At 45.8% G+C, this 16,565-nt stretch overlaps 1 protein-coding gene across 2 annotated transcripts in view; it reads right to left on the bottom strand.

The window, feature by feature from the left end:
* NARS2 (asparaginyl-tRNA synthetase 2, mitochondrial) overlaps positions 1–13,447 on the bottom strand; it is a 54,678-nt gene extending 41,231 nt beyond the window's left edge. For both annotated transcript variants that reach the window (XM_064441481.1, XM_064441480.1), the window contains exons 1-5: positions 13,218–13,447; positions 9,608–9,717; positions 8,615–8,735; positions 7,499–7,639; positions 3,865–3,945 (exon numbers count right to left, since the gene is read on the bottom strand). In XM_064441481.1, the coding sequence (XP_064297551.1) occupies positions 3,865–3,945; positions 7,499–7,639; positions 8,615–8,735; positions 9,608–9,717; positions 13,218–13,355 (591 nt within the window). In that variant the 5' untranslated portion in view covers positions 13,356–13,447. The remainder of the gene's footprint in view (positions 1–3,864; positions 3,946–7,498; positions 7,640–8,614; positions 8,736–9,607; positions 9,718–13,217) is intronic.
* Between the last annotated feature and the right edge of the window lie 3,118 nt (positions 13,448–16,565).

Genomic DNA, 16,565 nt, shown 5'->3' with positions numbered 1-16,565 from the left:
ACTACAGTGGGCACAGCCATGAACTTGCACCCTTCAGGTATCTAGAAAGTTGCATTCACTCCTGTGAGCAGGTGGGGAGAAAAATCCAAAAAGCCAACCACCATACAATGTCTGGATATATTTTAGAGAAGAACAATACCTGGATGTTTTTTTGGGTTTATAGTCAAATAATAATGAAATAGCCTGATCCAGACGCTGGGTTGTCAGACAACACCAGATACACTGAGGTACGCACGTAGGAAGAGACAAGCCTGATACAGAACACACAACTCCGCTGGGGGCAACAGGTAGAATGCAGCACTCAAACACAGAGCAAGGTCCCCAGGAAGGAATAAGGCCCCAGGCAACACAAAATGCATGTGAGATCTACTTTAAAGAGCTGTGAATGCCAATACAGATGTTGTGCTTTGTAACTCACTGCATGCTGAGCTCTTTTAAAAGGCTGCAGCTGGACAGCAGGGAAAGTGGCTGTCCAGGGCCTCCTCTCCACACCAGCTGAGGACAGTCAAACAAGGAAACTTTCCAAGGAGCAAAGTGGAAAAGGCAGAGCAAGAGACCCAGAAAGCAGGGAGCCTTCAACACTGCAGACAGAGCAAGAGGCTACGGAAAATAGCAGGGAACAGACATGCAGCCGGGTCACAAACACAAAACAAGGGCAGATTTCCTAGGAAGCAGCCCCAGAAGGGAACTGAGTAGAGTTTCTTATAGCATACAAAGCTGCTAAGAATTTTAGACTTCAGAAGAAAAATGCGAGGAAAGGATCTGCCCTGAGGTGCCGAGAGTGCTGGTACAGAGGAATTATTCTCAGATTAAATTAAAATAAAAAGGGCAGTCTCACCCTGCTGATCTGTGTTCTCCGTATTTCAAAAATTACCTCGTCCTACTTTACATTCTACTAAAACCCAGCTTTCAATATTCAAAACTCTTCTGGTGTTTTCAGTAAGTTTACTTTAAAGGTGGCAGCATAAGCAAGAGGCTTCCCCTACTCCAGGGTTCCAACCAGGTGCAGAAATCCACAAGCTGGTGTTGCTGATGTTCTCCACATGGGTTAGGGTCTGCCTGGCTGTTCTCACACTTCTGGCAGTTTCTCCTCAAACTTCTCAAACCTATACTTTTCAGGTGTAGAAAATCTCAAGTGGAGACTCTCTGGAGTTCTTACTGTCTTGTGATTTATTTATTTTTTAAGATCTCCTCTGCTTACCACCCTCTATTCACTGTTACAGTACTTCATTTTAAAAATATTTGGCTGAACTGATTTACCCAGCAGAAAGGGAAGGGATTCTCCTCCATCCCAAGTCCTAGTATGAGAACACCCCAGCCAAAGCTATGTACAGACTAATCAGTATGCCCAAAACCAAACAAAGATAATGAGGAAGCTGGACATATAAACAAACACAAATCCTACAGGATTAAGAGGTCTAGAAATAAAGATCATACGCCTTCAAAAAGCCTTTTCCTTCTAACTCGACTTTTTTCTCCATCTCTTCAAGTCTCATGTAAAAACAGACTCCTACTCGCTTCACTTTCCACAATCTCCAAAGAATGCATGGGCCTGAGCAGCCACCAGACATTAGTCAGAGGATTAAAATTGTGCCAGTCAGGAGAAGTCAGCTATTAAAAGGCGAGGGTTCACAGTAGGTGCAAAAGCAGCTTCTACTTGCATCCTAAAGGCTACTCAGTCAAAGTTTTCAACTTATTCCACCCACAGCAGGACAGCTAAACTGGTGAGATTTTTGGTTTTATACACGACCCAAGGGAGCTGAAAAAAATAAAGGGCAGAAGAAACAACCTGTAAGCAGCCCGTGTATTATAACTACTACAAGTTCAGGAGCAACAGGACACCAATTTATGTTGCGGTTGCAACCAGAGGATTGGTCTTAAAACCTTAAGTCCAGGATTTACACATTTTTTAAATTGAAGAATCTAATTTGCAGGTTGATTTCACTGATCCCCATCTCCATAAGTCTTGGCTACTGCTCAAATACAAGAGCAACAGGAATTTATTTTCTCCCTTGGCCTGTTCGAGCAGTGCATTAAGGGCTGGTTTAAAAGTGGCTGAATACAGCAGATGGAGAATGCAAAGATGGTTGGTTTGACTAAAAGCATACAGAGACTGTGGGCTTTGCTGCAAATACCACACCCTTATTTTTATTTCTGACAGCTTCACATGCATGGCCCAAGGAAGGCTTAATCTTCCCCAGCTTTTCACTGTCAAGAAACAGTGTCACTGCTCCAGTGAAGTGGTCACAGTGGGATAGCAAGTAGTCTTGGATCTCTGCTAGCCAAGACCAATTCTGAACTGAGCTTTGCATAAACAAAACGAAGTCCTAAAGGAGGCCAGACAATGAAGCGGTGCTCAAAGAACAAACAGGAAATCAGGGAGAACTTCCCACTTCCCAGCAGCATGTGGGTTTCTGAAGCCCCTTCTTTGTGGCACAGGCCATTTAATGGGATCTGACTCAACACTTACTCCACACCTTCAAGCACAACCGTCACTACATTTCTCCAAGACAGGTATTATTTACACCTAAGCAATCACACTGGAGAGAGAGCAAGAGATTTGCCTTGAACTATGCATTCAGTTAAGATCCAGTTTTCGCAAGGTTCGGACTCACACTTTAGCACCTCAGTCAACATTTGCATCAGTGCCTCTGTTACTACCAGCCACCTACGCTGTAGTGCTGCATCCTTTACAGCTTTCAAGTGGATACAATTTGTACCAAAGACGTAATACACTGTACAGCTGCAAACTGTATAATGTTCTCATCATTAAGTGTCACTTGTTTTCACATCTTAATTTGCATGCAACAGCCTGGAACGAACCTTTGGTAGCATTAAGGGAACTCAATTAAAGAGGAACAATTTAGTTTAGCTAATCAACTCTATTGTCCCAGCAAGAAAAAAAGCTGAGCCACATGTACTGGTCTGGAAGGGAATCACTAGTAGCACAGGTTAGACCTCGAGATCCTGAAGAACCAGTACAGGGAGGCTTTTTGTCACGAGGCTGTGCAGAGAGTGGAAGACGTGATCCCGCAGCGAGCAACTGCTACCTCAACAATTTTTCTTTGGCTTACAGATGATTCACCAGCAAGGCTGGAGCCAGTAAGCACAAGTGGCAATGGAGGTAATTGTTTGAGACAGAATAGTAAATTTCAAATATAGAAGTATGAAAGGCAGATGGAATTTCTTATGATTCATTGATGTGGGGGCTAGGAATCATGAGAAATCTGTGGGGAAGATCTTAGTGGTTATAACTGTATTTAAGTTTCATAGGAGGTACTGACCCAAGACGTGAAGTACTTTACATAATGATAGATTGTGGCAGTAATTGGGTGGATGGATGGGGAGACTTGGCAACATTGGGGGAGAATTCCGACACTTCCAACAGGAGCAGCTTGTAGGGAGGAATACACACACAGGTGAAAAAAAGTTTTAGGTATTGCTGACTTTCTTTTAAGGACTTACATCATGGTGAATTATATTCCTCATTTCCAAGCTAAGAAATATTTGCATGTAGCAGACTATCCTGAATATCCCATCCCATCTCTTGGGCTCTTATGATCACATCTTTCTATTTGCCAAGATGTTCCACCTCCCTTTGCTGTTCTTTGTAAACTTTTCCATAGCATCAGGGATAGAAAAACCTCATCAGTACAAAAGGTGCTGATGAATGCACAGAACAGCAGTAAAAAAAAAAAAGTAATGCATCTGTTTAACTCTGTCTAAAGTATTAGTTGAAGCAAGGGACTGCTATATTAAAAAATAACAGAAGTACGTAAGGACAAACATCTTCTCTAACCTTCAATAACTCCAGAATTGCTCTGCAAGCAAAAATCAAAACAAACTTTACACAACCCCACTTACCTCAATTTGAAAGAGTTCCCCAGCACCTTCACAGTCATTTGATGTAATTATGGGGGTATGAATATGCACGTAGCCATTATCCTGGAATGGACAGAACACTAAAGTTAAGTAGCTAAAGATATTAAATATCAACTTCAAGGATGGCATCAACCAGCACACATCATAACTCCGCTATTAGTCCCCCACCAGAACAGCATATGTATTCTTTTAGGCAACTCCTGCCTTACGTGGACAAAGACAGAGCACTAACTAAATGCTAGCACAATTTGCAAATCAATGTTTATTATTTGCACTTCTTCCTCCATGTTTCATAAAGAAATGAAATTTATGCCATTACTGTGGGTTTTTTGCAACTGCCCGTCTCCTCACCGTTCCCCTTTCTTTTCACCTCCTCCAGTATTTTTACATTTTTGGGCAGTTCCAAACAAATTCATGCCTATGGCCTCAGCAACTGAGTTTCTTCCAGCTTTCTGGAAGCTGGTGGTTAGGCAGAGGACACTCTCCACTAAGAGAAATCATTAAGTGTGTTAGATGATACACACTGCATGGGGGAGAGGCCTTAAAAACACCTAGCCACTTTGAAAATGTCAGTCCCACCTCACATGATCTGACATATCAAAGTCAAACTGATTTCTTTAAGAGACGGGCTATACCTGGCTTGGTCATGTTCTAGGTACCTGGAGAAATTACCCATTCCCATAACAGCTCATGGATCCAGCAGAGGCCTCTGAAACCAGCAAGGCTGTATGAAGACAGAGCCCCTATTCTCTGGGTTTCTCTACAGTACAGCCATAGGCTTTTAAATGAGTTGCAACCCAATTTTCAGTGGATAGGTACATAAAGGGGACCTCAGACAATCACATACAGCATGTTAGAGGCAAAACAGGGAACAGGACTCTACTAAATGTCACCTTCCCCACTTAAGTCTCACTACAGAGATTACCAGTAGAGCACAGAGATCATACCTGTGCGTGTCAAGGTAAACAAGAACCTGGAACTAGCAGATTTCAGCTGTGAACAAAGGATTTGTTTTCTCTTGCATCACTGTAATGCCTAGCACAAAGGGAACCCCTTTAAAACCAGGGTGTGCCAGCATTACATTGATACAGACAATGATATAGCACAATCCATTGGTTATTTATGCAAAATACTAATAAAAAAATTAAAAAGGCACATGTTTCTAAAAGCTTGGTTTCACAGCTTTAAGCTGAACAATAAAAATTGACCATTCACATGACAGGTCCTGGTCCTTATCATCAACTAGTTAAGAGACTAAGATGACAGGAGCAGTATTTACTGCCCATTCTGAGAATCAAACAAACTAATTTGGACTAAAAAGCTCGTACAGACATGCAATACATTTGTGGAAGTACTCTAACATGACCTAGAGGGAGCAAAGTCCCTGCAGTCAGCTCTAGGTGCCTTGGTTACAGGTGCAAAGACCTTGGCTTGCCGAGTGACTGGCAGGAGCTCCGGCTGAGATCCAGTCACCACACAGAAATAAGTTTTGCAGCCAGAACTACTTGCTTTGCCCAGGGAAGACAGTTTTGGCCTATCGATACAAAATGCAGGCCTCTGCCACAATCACATATATACTCCAGAGGCCTCCTCATCGTGTGTCCTCCCAGCCCTACATGAGTTTTTGGAAAATTGCCTAAATTACAGCAACCGCTACCACTGTAAGAGGAAAGAAGCACATTTCACACAAAAGATTCCTTACATGGTTTGGAAGGGATTGTGAACTACACAGGTCTGAAAGATGAGAATCCCATAAAACCTCTTGCATAGTTCCCCTTTTAAAAGCTCCTAAAATACTTCAAGTCGCATTACTGGCTCTGACAAACTGGAAGTTGGTTAATGTGCAAAGTGGAGATTGCCATTCACATCGCGACTATTTTACTGTGCCTAGGAACAACGTTCCTATCCCACATGGACCATGATACTCAGGAGAAGATTTAGAGATGACGTTTTAGCCTTCAACATCCAAACCAAAGGCATCTGGCATTAGTCATTCACTGCTGGAAATGAATGGGCTAAATAAAAGGTTTTTAAAGTTACAGGGAATCTAGATAATTTTGAGTGTGTATTCAAAAAACCCCACTTATTTTCTTTCACCATTAAGCTCTTTACAGCTTTGCACAGTGAAAACACTCCAATTATGTTTTCTAGTTATTGTATGTTCTGACACTGTCAAGCTGGAAATGGTAATGTTCTTGGGATGATGTAGGTGGCAATTTAAAAAGACTGCTTGCCTTCCATCAGTAGCGGAGCAAACCAGAGACGTCCCTGGTGCTCGGAGAATCGTGACATAAGCATTCGTAAATATCAGGTCTGGGACCAAATCTTCCTTATCCCTTTAAAAATAACTTTAGCATAGTCGCTGCTGCTAAATTAATGACATTTTATACTTTTTAATACTGCTCAGCTTTTGAGCATTTTAAACAGTAAGATATGTCAGAGTCTGAGCTGGAGGTAATGTGGAGAAGAAAAGTCTCTGTCAGAATAAGATGCTTTTTTGTATCTCAGCTGGCTTCCTTGCGCATGTTTGAAATCAAATTGTTGTAGGCAATGCCATCTAGTGGCTTGACACCAGCGAAGACCGATTCCCAGCAGAGCTGGGTTCTGTCATACGAGCTGGCACAATGCTGAAAGCAACAGCACCTTTACCTGACAAAGTATCTCTACTAGGCTCTTAACAACAACAACAAAAATCTTCTAAATACTATGCAATTCCATACAGATAACTCCTAGAGCAAGCAAGCCTTCTTTGCCACTACAAATGACAAATACCAGCGTACTTGGGACCAGAAATTCATCCTCAACAATTCTAACCCGTTCTTTGGGCCACATTAATTACCACATATGAATTTTGTAATCAGAATGCTCTGAATATGATTCTACTCAAACTAAAGCCAGTTTATCTAAGTGTTTGTTTCATTGAGCAGCTTTCAATGAAAGGGCTCAGCTGTGCTAGAGGACTTAGAACCGCATGGTCTCTATACAGCATCTGGAACCAGAGTTAATTCACTGCCACCACCACCAGAACAAAGACTGTGCCATGCCCAGAGCTTAAGAGTGACACATCAGAACATGCAGGTGCCTCCCACCCACCAGTTTGAAATGCATCAGAACAGGAGTCTCCTAATCTCAGCTAAGAGCATCCACACAGACTTGTAATGCAGTAACAGAAAGGTAAGAACCAAGAAGAATAACATGAAGCTCTGAGTCAGTTTGTTGGTAGCCTTCCTGCATCACAGACTTTTCCGTGTGGGAGGAGGCTTCTGTCCAAAGACCGTAAGGTCACTGCTGAGGGTGGGTTAAACGACTCCATATTACGTTGTGTTCCACAGACCACACACACTCGCAGAAAATTATATTGCAACTTAATGAAAGAGATAAAATAACTAACAGGAAATGAGTGGAAAGATGCTAACAAGACCACAGATGCGCTAACCTGATCGTAAGCAACATTCTGGCCAAGGCCTCCATCAGGCCTAGGTCTGGAAAGAAAACCACCATGTCCAAAATCCACAGCCTGCAGTGAAGATGTTACACTCCCTCCCTCCTAATGTGCTCCTGTGAAGCCAAACTGGGGGAGTGTTTTACACATAAGGCTCGGTACAGAATGGGCTACCTGGAAGAATGAGTGGATGGCTGCAGTGGCTTCGCTGCGGATTCTCAAGAGGGAGCCAAGTGTGGTGTTTCTGCATCGCAGGTGAGGGAACTGTCGGACATAGTCCAGTGGGTGCCTCCCCTTCCTTTTCAGGGGAAACGACTACAAACAGGAAAGGAAAAAAAAAAAAAAAAAGAGATGAGAACCTGAAGTCAATATAGTTTTATTGCTACTCATGGAATATCACCTCTGCCTACTAAAACTCAATCATCATAGATTCATTAAGGTTGGAAAAGACCTCTAGGATCAAGTCCAACCGTCAACCCAACACCACCGCGACTCCTAAACTATGCCCCAAAGTGCCACACCTACACTTTTTTTGAATGCCTCCAGGGATGGTGACTTCCCCACCTCTCTGGGCAGCCTGTGCCAGTGCCTGACCACTCTTGCAGGGAAGACATTTTTCTTAATATCCAATCTAAACCTCCTCTGACGCAGCTTGAGGCTGTTTCCTCTTGTCCTATCACTACTGACTTGGGAGAAGGGACCAACACCCACAAATCCCACAATCATCATTACAGAGCAGAGAAGGACTAGATGCTTTTGCCTATCTTTTCTAGTTATTTGTGGATTTTATAATGCTTGCAGCTGAGCAAGAGGCATGAATACAAGAGAAGGTAGCAGCACTCTGAAATACTCTACCTTTTGGATGTAGAGCCCCATTGAAAGCCAGCTGCTCATCTCACTGCCACAACAGCAAGCCGGTTCCAAATGTGCCTGTGGCAGATACAGTTCTTCCACCTGCACAATCTGGAGTGTTTTGCCAGTCCTGCTGCCCCTACCCACCAGGTAAACTACATGGCACAGGTAACTACTTCAGGGTGGGACAAATGCACACTCTTAGCTGCCAGCATGTGTGCCAGTTTCCACGTAGAAACAGCTCTGCCTCTGAAGACAGCTTTCATGGTGATCCCATGTTTCTGCTTTGTCATACCCTATAGACATCCCTGACAAATCAAAGCCCACAGGAGAACTCAGGCTTAAAGAAAATAGTTTGAAGCATGCTGGATAATCGGATCTTTTGAAATTAATTCCCAAAGTGGTTCTACCAGTTGGACTCCTGCTGCAGTGACATACCAAAGTATCACAAGGTCCCACCACACGGATGGTTTCAGCTTTCAGCTCCACGTTTTGCATCCTATGAGGACTTTTGACCAGTTTTCCTTGCACTTCCACTGCGCTTCCAAAAGTCAGGTCTCTAAGAAACCAAGAAAAAAGAACAGATTAACTAGACGCTGATGCAAAGTCAACTACATTCAGAAAGGATTCCTGTTAATTTAGCTGGACCACTTGAGACCACACGAGATACTATAGCCATAGGGCTTAAGTGATGAAGTGAAAAATTATTAAATAATTAAATGGATAGATGGGAATAGATTCACAAAGCTATAGAAGAATTTAGGACAAGGTAGGAATGTTGGATTAGTGAGTGGGAAAGAGACAGGCTTTCATTAGAATGGGCTATTGGTGGGGACAAACCAGGCTTATAGGAAAAAAATTATGAAAAAAAAAATCAAGTTATATGCAGAAGCTTCCTGGATCATCCCGAAACCCCCGAAACTACCCCAAAAAACAATCAAGAGTAACAAGCAAAATGAAACTGTAAAATAAGTGCATTATTTTATTCTAACAGACAGGCACACCTATCTAGGGGCATGAGTACTGAGTCAGCCCTCAAGTTGTTATACGAAGAATAGCAGCGCTCTCCAAAAACCTGGGGGACAGTTACCCCTGGCTACATTGTGTGATTTCCAGGCAAGTCCAACAATAGTCCAGAATGGCCACACTGCTACTGCTATTAAGAAAATTAGGTTCAAATTAATCTCACAGGAGAAGCAACTGAACCACAAGGCCTCCACTAAGCGGAGACAGAGTAGTCAGATGCCCTCCATCCTAAAAACACATCCAGAGCCCCCAGACTGCTGAAGTGCCTTTCCTGTGGTCAGGTGCTAGCTGCTGGAAGCTCCTCCAGCAGCTTCATGAGTCACGGGGACAGGAAAAGAAGCCTGAGCGACACCTCTAAACACTGTTCAACACAAATATTTCTCCAGGTATCTCAAATTGACGAACCTATTTTCCAGGCTGGGATCAGCAACCACCTGGAGGTTTTCCAGAGAACTCCCATCATTTATATGCAGGAACAAAACTCCCTTCTGGGATCGGACAGAGTGGACCCAGCCCTAGAGGTAAAAGAAAAAGGAATTTGTTATTTCTTGGTACAGACTCTGTGTAGTGATGCTCTTCTTTCAGCTGAGCTGGACATGCTACTTCAGGCCTATTTCTATTTCTTGCTGAAATCAAAGGAAATATTTCTTTAGGGGCAAAAAAATAAATTTAAAAAGTGGCAGTTTTTCTATTGACTTCAAAGCAAAGAGGAACAAATCCTTAGGCAGAGACATCAACTCTCCTCCTGTGAACAGCAGGGATAACTAAAATCTACCTGCATCTCTGGAGAGCTGAGAATACAGAAAGCAGCAAAGTGCTCTGAAGATGAAAAGCATTTTAGAAACTTACATATTCTTATTAGTGATGTCCCTTCAAAACACTTCTTACTGCAACAGAAGAGACTAGGAATGCACAGTTCTTTACAATAACACACTTAAGGCTGTTTTGATGATTTTAGGACCGATTTTTGTTGCTGTATCACCTATAGGAAGGTTCCAACTGAAACTTCTTCACTAGTTGTTTACATGCCCCAAGCCATTGGACTGCTAAAATAAAACAATTGGCTGCAGCATCATTAGGTGAAAAATTGCACATTCACATAAAACAAAAAACAAAATTAACACTCTGACAGTTTTGTGTGCTGCTCTTTACACCTCAAAATCAGGACTGCTACACTGTACCCATCGGGGGAAAAAAAATTAAGACAAAATCTAGAAGAGTTCTTGTCCAGTTTGATTAAAAGAATTAAAGCAATAATACATGAGTTCTTTGTAACAGTCAAACTGTAGAACTGAGCGAGGGCGTGTCAGGCTAGGGTCTTAATTTGAGTTTTTCAGGGGGAAATAACACTTCCCTTAAAAAGACATTAAAATTCAAAGTCAATAGCAAGGCACCAAGCAAAAGTAATAGCATCCAAAATACAATTCCCTTAGTTGCTCCCCAGCTCACAAGAGTTGACACAAAGCTGCCCTTAAAACCAAAAGTACCTGCTGGGGAGCTTCCAGCTCATCTTATAATACTGGAGAGAACAACCGAAAACAGCACTGATTAAACAAGCAAACCACCTCTTTTCCGATGAGTTTTGTCTCTTGCTTAACTATAAGCAACCAAGTAGTGCCAATAACTTCAAACTGTGCAAGTACTTTAAGGATTTTATATCAGACGAACCAATGTGAATCCATCTACTTCTATTGTCCAGAATGAACAAACTTCAAGAATTAAAGAGGACCAAAAGTAAAGCATTCTTAAAATTACAGCATGACTATTAACACAGACAAGGCATTAGCCAGGCTTGTATAATGGAGGGAGGGGACGACAACTGCTTACAAGAACTATGCAAGATATTAAAGCCATAAACCTAATGATTAACAAACTTCAGCTTTCACTCCAGACAGGCGTTTACCTAAATGACCTCTGCAGGGTGTTCCACCTGAGGCAATAACTAATGCAAGAAACAAGAGTCTAAAACTAAAGCCTGATCATTTGGACATCCTCATATTCTTATGGATAAAGTAACAGGTGTTTAAAAGATAGTTCATACAATAACATGCCTAAAGCTGTTGTGCTTACCCTCTGTACTCCAGTAAATCCCCAGAACATGTCATATACATTATATGTGATTTTTAATGTATAATGGCAGACGTTTTTCTTAGTTTCTTTCCTTGTAAACGCTTCTTAACAAAACACCCAAAATGCCTGAATAAAGAAACATTCTCAAGAGCCTTGTTTCCACCTCAGACTGCTCTGGGATCTGTTAAATGAAATGAGTCTTGCATCCTGCAATAGAAAGAAAGAGGATACCCACAGGCTTGTGTTGCAGCAGCAGAGGTTGTGGCAGCAATGTTTTCACCACTTCACACCTTACCAGAAGCACTGCGCAGTGAGAATCCCAACTCAGACCACGCTACATATTCCTACAACTAAAACTGGCCCTAATAAGGCTTGTTTTAAGCCAGACCTGTTCCCCAATCCAGCTCAATTCAGAAAACATTTTTGCCAGCACAGGGGAAAAAGCAACAAAGCAGCAAGAACCTGGGGGGGATTGGGGCGGGGGGGGAGGGGGGAGGCAGCATTGCTAAGTTTAGCATAAGTTTATTCCAGCTTGCATTATTCATAAAACTACAGCTGAAAAGAACCTGCACTGGACGAGCTTCTTCCTACCCTATCAAGCTTCCTCTATGTGTGTGCAGGAACACAGGTGTGGCACAGACTGGTTTCTGGCTTAGCAGAAACATAGAATGGTCTGGGTTGGAAGGGACCTTCAAAGATCTTCTAGTCCAACCCTTCTGCCATGGGCAGGGACATCTTACATTCCATCAGGTCGCTCAGAGCCCCATCCAACCTGATCTTGAACACTTCCAGGGATGGGGCAGCCACAGCTGCTCTGGGAAAACTCTTCCAGTGTCTCACCACCCTCACTGTAAAAAAAATTCCTCTTTATGCCCCATCTAAACTTACTCTCTTTCAGTTTAAAACCACCGTCCCTTGTCCTGTCACTAAAGGCCTTGGTAAAACCTCTGTCCCCATCTTTCTTATAAGCACCCTTTAAGTACTGGAAGGCTGCAATAAGGTCTCCTCAGAGCCTTCTCTTCCCCAGGCTGAACAACCCCAGCCCTCCCAGCCCGGCCTCGCAGCAGAGGGGCTCCAGCCCTCGGAGCATTTCTGTGCCCCCTCTGGCCCCGCTCCAACAGCCCCGTGTCTGTCCCGTGCTGAGGAGCCCCGAGCTGGAGGCGGCGCTGCAGGGGGGTCTCACAGAGCGGGGCAGGGGGGCAGCACCCCCTCCCTCGCCCTGCTGCCCGCGCTGCTGGGGATGCAGCCCAGGGTGCAGTTGGCTTTCTGGGCTGTGAGCATACATTGCTGGCTCGTGTCCACTATTTCATCCACAATGCACCCTAGTCCTTTACAGATTCACACAGAAACACTGGCAACCTCACAGTTCTACCCATGGGCCTTCCACTAAAACAGAGACTATGTGTCTGCAACCACTTCTCTTTTAGTCGGGAACACTCAACCCATTGCTAAAAAGTCCATTTATCTCAGACTACCTTGGTTCACAACAGAAGCTGTACACGTACATCAGTGAAATGGTTATCATTGCCCTACCTGACAGTGCTATAAACATAGATGTGGAAGAAGACCAAAAGCAAATCTTTAAAAACATCAGTGCAGAGGCAATGGTTCACTTTTCCAAACCAATACTGTACAAAGCATGTTTCAGTATAATTTATCACAGCAACAGCCTTTCCCTTCAAGTGCCGGGAGTAATTTCAGAGCTTCATATCTGATCAAAGTGAAGCAAACTGAAGCAAACTGCACAAATACCGCGAGAGCTGGCTCTAGAGAACGCAAAGGAGATCTGTAAGCTTAGTAATGCGTGCTGCAGAGGTTCCAGCTTTTCTCCCTGAGGCACAGGCAGTGAAACCAGCGCGGGCCACCCCACTCCAGGTCCTCTCCCTTCCCTTAGGGCTCCGGGCCGGGCCGTTACCAGGCACAGCCCAACCTCCCGCCCACACACCTGCACTTTAACCTCTCCAGCCGGCTCCGGGGCCCCCAGCGCCTCGCGGACCCGCAACCGCGCCCGAGGCAGGGAGGCGCAGCAGCGGAGGGCCTGCCAGCGGCGGAGGGCCTGCCGCCCGCCCCGTGCCGCCAGCATGGCAGAGGCCTAGCGGGCCTGCTCCCTCGGCACGCCCGCCCGCATCCCGCACCGCTCCCGCAGCGCTCCCGTGAGGCGAAGCACCTCCCACCGCCTCACGTGACCGCCTCACCCAATGGCCGCCGAGCGCTGCGCCAGCGAGCCAATCGGAACGGCAGGACTCCCGGCGCGACGGGCGGCCGCGTCGGCGCAAGAGCCTCTGGGAAATGTAGTTCATGGCGGAGGGGGTGGAGGCACGTTATGGCGCCAAGGAGGGCGCGGGGGGGGGCGGGATCCCCGTGGCCGCGGGAGGGATCGCGTGGAATAATTACTGGGGGTGAAATCATTGAGGATGAAATTACTGAGGCTAAAGTTATCTCCAAATTTCATAAAAGTTAACTCCCAGAGTGAATTACAGTCAGCATGCTGGAAATCAGTTCAGTGATCCTTCCCTAAGCGACACCACCTACCCTCTTAGATGTTGGCAGCACTGGCAGAGCTCGGTGTACCAGCTCTAACAGAGATAATTGGAGGAGGGAGTGGTGCGAAGGCTCCATGGCCAAACTCATCCGTAAATCACTGCAGGTCTGGGAACGGGATGGAGCATGGAACCATGTGCTGACCAGCACAGTATGATTGCAAAATTGTGCCCTGTGGGTGAACTTTGCTCATTATAACCTCATTACAATACTAAACCACACACCTCCATGCCAAATTTACCCTCCTCCAAGGTACAACCACCCCTCACTGAGCATACACTCTGAGTTTCTCTTTAATATCAAAGTGAGAAATATCTACACCAGTCAGTAATGAAGGCATGTAGGACTAGTGTCACTCAAGCTCCACCTACACATAAAGTAGTATCAAGTGACCTCAAGAGAGAGGGATATTATGGAAGATACCGTCATGGACTATTGGGATCAGTTGACGGGCTGAACCTCTCTTCCCCTCCATATGGACGCTTATTGGGTGACTCGAACACTGGGTTATACCCAGCGATTCCCTGGGAAATTTAGAGAACCAGCTTGTTATTTTGTGTTTGCTCTCATAGCACTTTATACTTGCACCTGCTTTGCAGACAGTACCTTTATCACCAGCAATCCAATAAGACGCTGTATTTCTATTGCTTCAATAAGCTACATTATTAGTGATGTGGACGTGAGAAGTTATCATTGGACATGACTGGGCTAATAGTGATAAACTGCACTATTAGTGTTCTGGCCGTGACACGACTGGGCTAATAGTGATCGCACTGTTGGTGCAACCCTCATGGGCTGACAGTGCTAGATTTCCACCTACTAACGCAATGTCTCCCATGGCGGGAGACAAGGGATCCCCATGGTGGGGGTGAGGGATCCTGCTGCTTTCTGGGACCTCGGCAGCGCTGTCACTGTCTGCCTCAGGAGCCCCAGCTGAACTCCCGACGCCTCCATTGCAGGAGCGGGGCTGGGGACGGGCCAGGACAAAATCCCTGGGAAGGAAATGGATGTTAAGCCCTGTAGGAAGGGCTTTTCTCAGCTGAGTAAATACGGAGAAGAAGCATAAAGGGATGGAGTTGGGGCTGCACTTGGGTGATACCAAGCCAGTGTTAGACTAGTACTGATGAACATGGAACCGGCGCCAAGCCTGTCCCCTCCTCACTGAGATGCCAGGCACCAGGAGCAGCCTAAGCCCAGGCTGGCCTCACACCACCAAACCCAACCCCACAGCACCCAAGTTCCACACCATCCAACCCTACTGGTGGTCCCACATCACCCAACTCCAAACGTGGTCCCACAGCACCCTTGGTTTGTTCAGCCTGGAGCAGAGGAGGCCGAGGGCAGACCTCATGGCGCTCGGCAGCTTCCTCCCAAGGACAGGAGGAGGGGTAGGCGCTGATCTCTTCTCTTTGGTGACCAGCACCAGGACCCAAGGGAATGGCAGGGAGATGTGCCAGGGGAGGGTGAGGCTGGGTATTAGGGAAAGGCTCTTCCCCCAGAGGGTGGTGGAGCCCTGGAACAGGCTCCCCAGAAGGCGCCACGGCACCAAGGCTGGCGATATTCAAGAAGCACTTGGACAAGGCCCTCAGAGACACGGTGTGAATTTGGGGTTGTCCTGTGGAGGGACAGGAGTTGGACTTGATGATCCTCATGGGTCCCTTCTAACTCAGGACATTCTATGATTCTGTGATTCTATAAGCCCCATGTCAGCCCATGCTTTTCCTAATCAGGAACACAGGACTCTGTTCTGCTCTGCAAGCCCTGCTGGGAGACAAGATCCTCTGTCCCTTTACCTGCCTTCTGACCCTCTGCCTCTTCCAGCTCCTCTGAGTGGCAGGTGAGAAGCAGCTGTCAAGAAGGCGAGTGTCTCCAGGGAAAGACCCCCCTGCAGAGCTACATCCAGCTCGGGGCTCCTCAGCACGGGACAGACACGGGGCTGTTGGAGCGGGGCCAGAGGGGGCACAGAAATGCTCCGAGGGCTGGAGCCCCTCTGCTGCGAGGCCAGGCTGGGAGAGCTGGGGTGGTTCAGCCTGGGGAAGAGAAGGCTCTGAGGAGACCTTATTGCAGCCTTCCAGTACTTAAAGGGTGCTTATAAGAAAGATGGGGACAGAGGTTTTACCAAGGCCTTTAGTGACAGGACAAGGGACAGTGGTTTTAAACTGAAAGAGAGTAAGTTTAGATGGGGCATAAAGAGGAATTTTTTTACAGTGAGGGTGGTGAGACACTGGAAGAGTTTTCCCAGAGCAGCTGTGGCTGCCCCATCCCTGGAAGTGTTCAAGATCAGGTTGGATGGGGCTCTGAGCGACCTGATGGAGTGTAAGATGTCCCTGCCCATGGCAGAGGGGTTGGACTAGATGATCTTTGAAGGTCCCTTCCAACCCAGACCATTCTATGAGAAAAGGGTGAAGCCAGTGCTGCTTCCCCACGCAGCCCGGAGTTTGCTGCTCTGTTCTGCCCTTTGTCTGCACATCCCTCTACTACATGCATAGTCATGCTGTGGGAAGGCAGTGGCTGAACATGTCTGCTGTGCTTGTGGCCAGAGGTTGTCCCATTCCTGTGTATCAGTCTTTGGAGTACCACAGGTGAAATAAGAGACAGCAGCAGTGTGGTGCTCCGGGGCCAGGGCGTGCTGGGAGGCAGCTTTGGCAGTGACACTGCTTGTAGGGAGACAAATCTCTGGCGCCCTGCAAAGTCTCAGGTAAGAAAAGAATTGCTGGCTACAGAGTTCATTTAAAAGAAACAAGCTGGGCTC

Source organism: Phalacrocorax carbo, chromosome 1 (assembly GCF_963921805.1).
Source record: "Phalacrocorax carbo chromosome 1, bPhaCar2.1, whole genome shotgun sequence".
In the NCBI taxonomy this organism is placed as follows: domain Eukaryota; kingdom Metazoa; phylum Chordata; class Aves; order Suliformes; family Phalacrocoracidae; genus Phalacrocorax; species Phalacrocorax carbo.
This window is presented reverse-complemented; position numbering and strand designations above follow the sequence as displayed.